The sequence below is a fragment of the Nanorana parkeri genome, unplaced genomic scaffold, assembly GCF_000935625.1.
Source record: "Nanorana parkeri isolate BGI_ZX_2015 unplaced genomic scaffold, ASM93562v1 scaffold99, whole genome shotgun sequence".
Taxonomy (NCBI): Eukaryota; Metazoa; Chordata; class Amphibia; order Anura; family Dicroglossidae; genus Nanorana; species Nanorana parkeri.
In genome coordinates, this window is record NW_017306367.1 from 936,395 (window position 1) to 939,612 (window position 3,218).

General features: G+C 40.4%; 1 protein-coding gene across 2 annotated transcripts in view; it reads right to left on the minus strand.

Annotated features, from left to right (window-relative positions):
• The window catches only part of MRPL11 (mitochondrial ribosomal protein L11), a 19,488-nt gene that overhangs the window by 9,007 nt on the left and 7,263 nt on the right, over positions 1-3,218 (minus strand). For both annotated transcript variants that reach the window (XM_018552871.1, XM_018552870.1), the window contains 2 exons: positions 1,976-2,071; positions 1,639-1,732 (listed from right to left, as the gene is read on the minus strand). In XM_018552871.1, the coding sequence (XP_018408373.1) occupies positions 1,639-1,732; positions 1,976-2,071 (190 nt within the window). The remainder of the gene's footprint in view (positions 1-1,638; positions 1,733-1,975; positions 2,072-3,218) is intronic.

Sequence of the window (3,218 nt, forward strand, 5' to 3'; positions counted from 1 at the left end):
CTCACCTCTCGATCCTGTCACGGCTCTCTGCCGTGACAGGGGGAGGGGCTGGATTCCCCTCTCCGATCTGCCAGCGCTGACTGGCGGAACGGACGGGGGAGGGGGCAGGTACAGCTGGCTCTGCCTCTAGATAGGCAGAGCCAGCTGTCACTCACGCAGCTGGGCGGACCCCGTCATCTAAGTCGGGATCCGCTCCAGGTGCGGCGTCTCAGTATACCGCGAGCTGTAGCTCGCGGTATACTGAGCTTAGGGTGACGGGAGGACGCTAGTTTGTGTCCCCCGTTACCCTAAGGAGAACTATGGGGAAAAACACTGACCCCATAGTTCTCCTTTAAGACATAAAATATTGTCAACGGCCTTTAGAAAACCCATCCTTTCTTCTCTAAAACCACAGGCAGCCAGTGCCAAAGTGCTATTCAATATAGAGGCGCTAGTGTTACTTAAAATGTCAGTAAAAACTAGGGCTGCAACTAACGATTATTTTCATAAAATTATTAGTTGGCTGATTATTTTTTCGATTAATTAAAAACAAAATTAAATACCATTCGTAATTCAAAATAAAATACACAAATGGAGTGTTAAAGTTTATTTCAAACTAAAACTGCATGCACAATTATTTGCAATCACACCACACTGGAATGCACAGCACTGTACCACACATTCTGGTGCGGGCGGGAGATGCGTATGGGGTGCCACTGAAATGATAGCACCACCAAGCATCTCCCACACCATAGTTTGTCAGGCCAAAGCAAAAAATGACTCTCACCTTTTTAGTTTTTTAAAATAAAAATTTGGGTGTTCAGGGGGCTTTGTTTTTGTTTTGTAACTTTTGTACTATTTTTTACAATTATATTTTATTTTTACTTTACTGTTAGGGGCTTTGGGGAATTTCCCCTTTTGAAATAAAAAGGATTGAGGACCCAGGGTCCTCAAGCTCTTTCTTTTTCTGCAGCCACAGCACTCAATTAACAGGAAGCAAACAGTACAGAGGCTTCATGTTCATTCATAAATCGCTCGGCCTCCTGACAGCTTTCTCCTACCCGCTGGGCGCCGGCAGGTGGATCATTATTCCAAACAGCAGTACTAGTCCTCAGACTTGCAAAATAATTGGGCTGTAAGAGAAAAAGTTTGCAATTCCCCCTGCGCAGTCTCAGAAACAGGAGCTGCAGTGCTCAGAAAGTAGACCAGCCCCAGAAGAAGAATTCACTAATCCAGATGCCTGTCCCACAGAGTCAAAAGGAGGAACCTTCATCAGGGCCAGCCCACCAAGGGTGCAAGTCACGCCCCAGTATCAGTCTTTTCCAGGCAATGTAAAATGGACCCAGACCTCTTCTTGGTCGTAATCCAGAACAAACTGAGAGGCAAAAATAGTTGAGGGGGAGGCAGAGAGGGGAGCAAAGAGGGGTGGGTGGAGGAATGCAGATGAGCACACTGGGAAATAGGAAAAATTAGCCCCAGGCAGCAAGAAAAACCGGACAGAGTATCTCACATTTCTCCACTCTATGGTGAACAAAATATGCTTGGCTGCAGATTAAATCCTATATGAAAAAATCTTACCAAAGTCATCTCCGATTCCCCTCTTCCTGCCTCAAATTAATCTAGGTTTACAATCACTAGAGATTTGCTTTCATAACCTACCTGTCTGCGAAGCACCTTTTTCAATGCCAGCAGCAGATTTAAGGAAGTATGACGTAGGTGGCAGCCCAATCTTTATTTGGTACGTTCTATCAGGCTGAAAAGAAAAAAAAACAGATACAATAGCTCCTTAAATCAATGTGATACAGTAAACTTGGAACCCATGTTAAAACAAATTTAGAGAAGACTAACAATTATGTAAAATACATACATCTGAATGCTGAAATGAGGCCTGCATCTGTGGTCACAGTAGTTTGACATCATATGGTGTAAGACACTGCCAAATGTATAGGAAACATGGAGAGCAAAAGTAGTAGAATGTATGTCATAAAATATTTACATTAACAAAGATCTTTACACGCAAAGGGACTCCTTCAATAATGTCTTTGGTCTTCTCATTAAACTCCTTACAAAACTGTCCAATTGGTATTCCTCTCTAGAAGACAAAGAGATTTAAAAAGGCAAGGATTTCAGATACATTTTAAAAACAGTGAATCGTTATACTTGAAATACATATGCAAGTTGTTCTACCACCAAAATAATAGAATATTTTTAATATCAAATATTACAATAAATTATAATTTTGCCAAGCCTGCGATTCACACACCCCAGTCTCACGTAATACTCAGGATAGGAGTATCTTAGGAGTAATACTCAGGATGAGATCTTCAGTATCATCAATGTTCATGGTATGTTCACCATACCACCAGATTAACATAGTACAGAAACAGTGTGGATAAAAACTAAAGGTGCACCAAAATGGAATTTTCAGACTGAAACCGAAAATATTTTTTTTTCTAACCTTTTTAAAATGTAATTTATTTTTAACTTTACAGTTGGGGGCTTCGGTGAAATATCAGGGGTCTAAAACCCCCGATATTGCCCTTTTGAAAACAGAAAAGGAGATTGAGGACACAGAATCCAAAACCCTTTTCAAATACCCTTTTTTCAGATCCTGTCACCGCAAGCTCCCCACTGCAGCTTTTTTACATTAATTTCTGGTTGTTGAGCACGAGCAGTGGATGTTAATCATGGTCATGTGTACTGCTCTACTGAAACAACATATTCCATCATTCATTGCACTGGTGATCCTGATGTGCATGGTAGGGCTCCAACTAATGATTATTTTCATAATCCATTAGTTATCCTATTACTTTTTCGATTAACCAGACATCGGATACAAAAAAAAAAAAATTTTATTTTTAATCATTGATTTAATATTATTCATTATTTAATTGCTAATAGATATTGGTTAATTCTTAAATATTGATATATTTTTTAAATATTATTGAATGAAATGCTTAATTATTTAATGCACATACATTCATTCTTTCTACAAACAGTAGCTGTCATCCCTGGCATATGTCACAGAAAACTCCTCTCACCAAGTGCTTTTGTCTGGGGTAATCCGATTGGCTGCATGCTTGAATCCGTGCCCTGACACGTGGATTCATACGAAAGAGTCAATTGGCTAGAGATGAAATTTTTCATCTTGCCACACTCAGGATATTGATAGGCACACTGCACGCAAAGTTAGTGTGTTACGGGCTTCAAAGGCTTAATTGTAGTCGCTGCCCAGACAG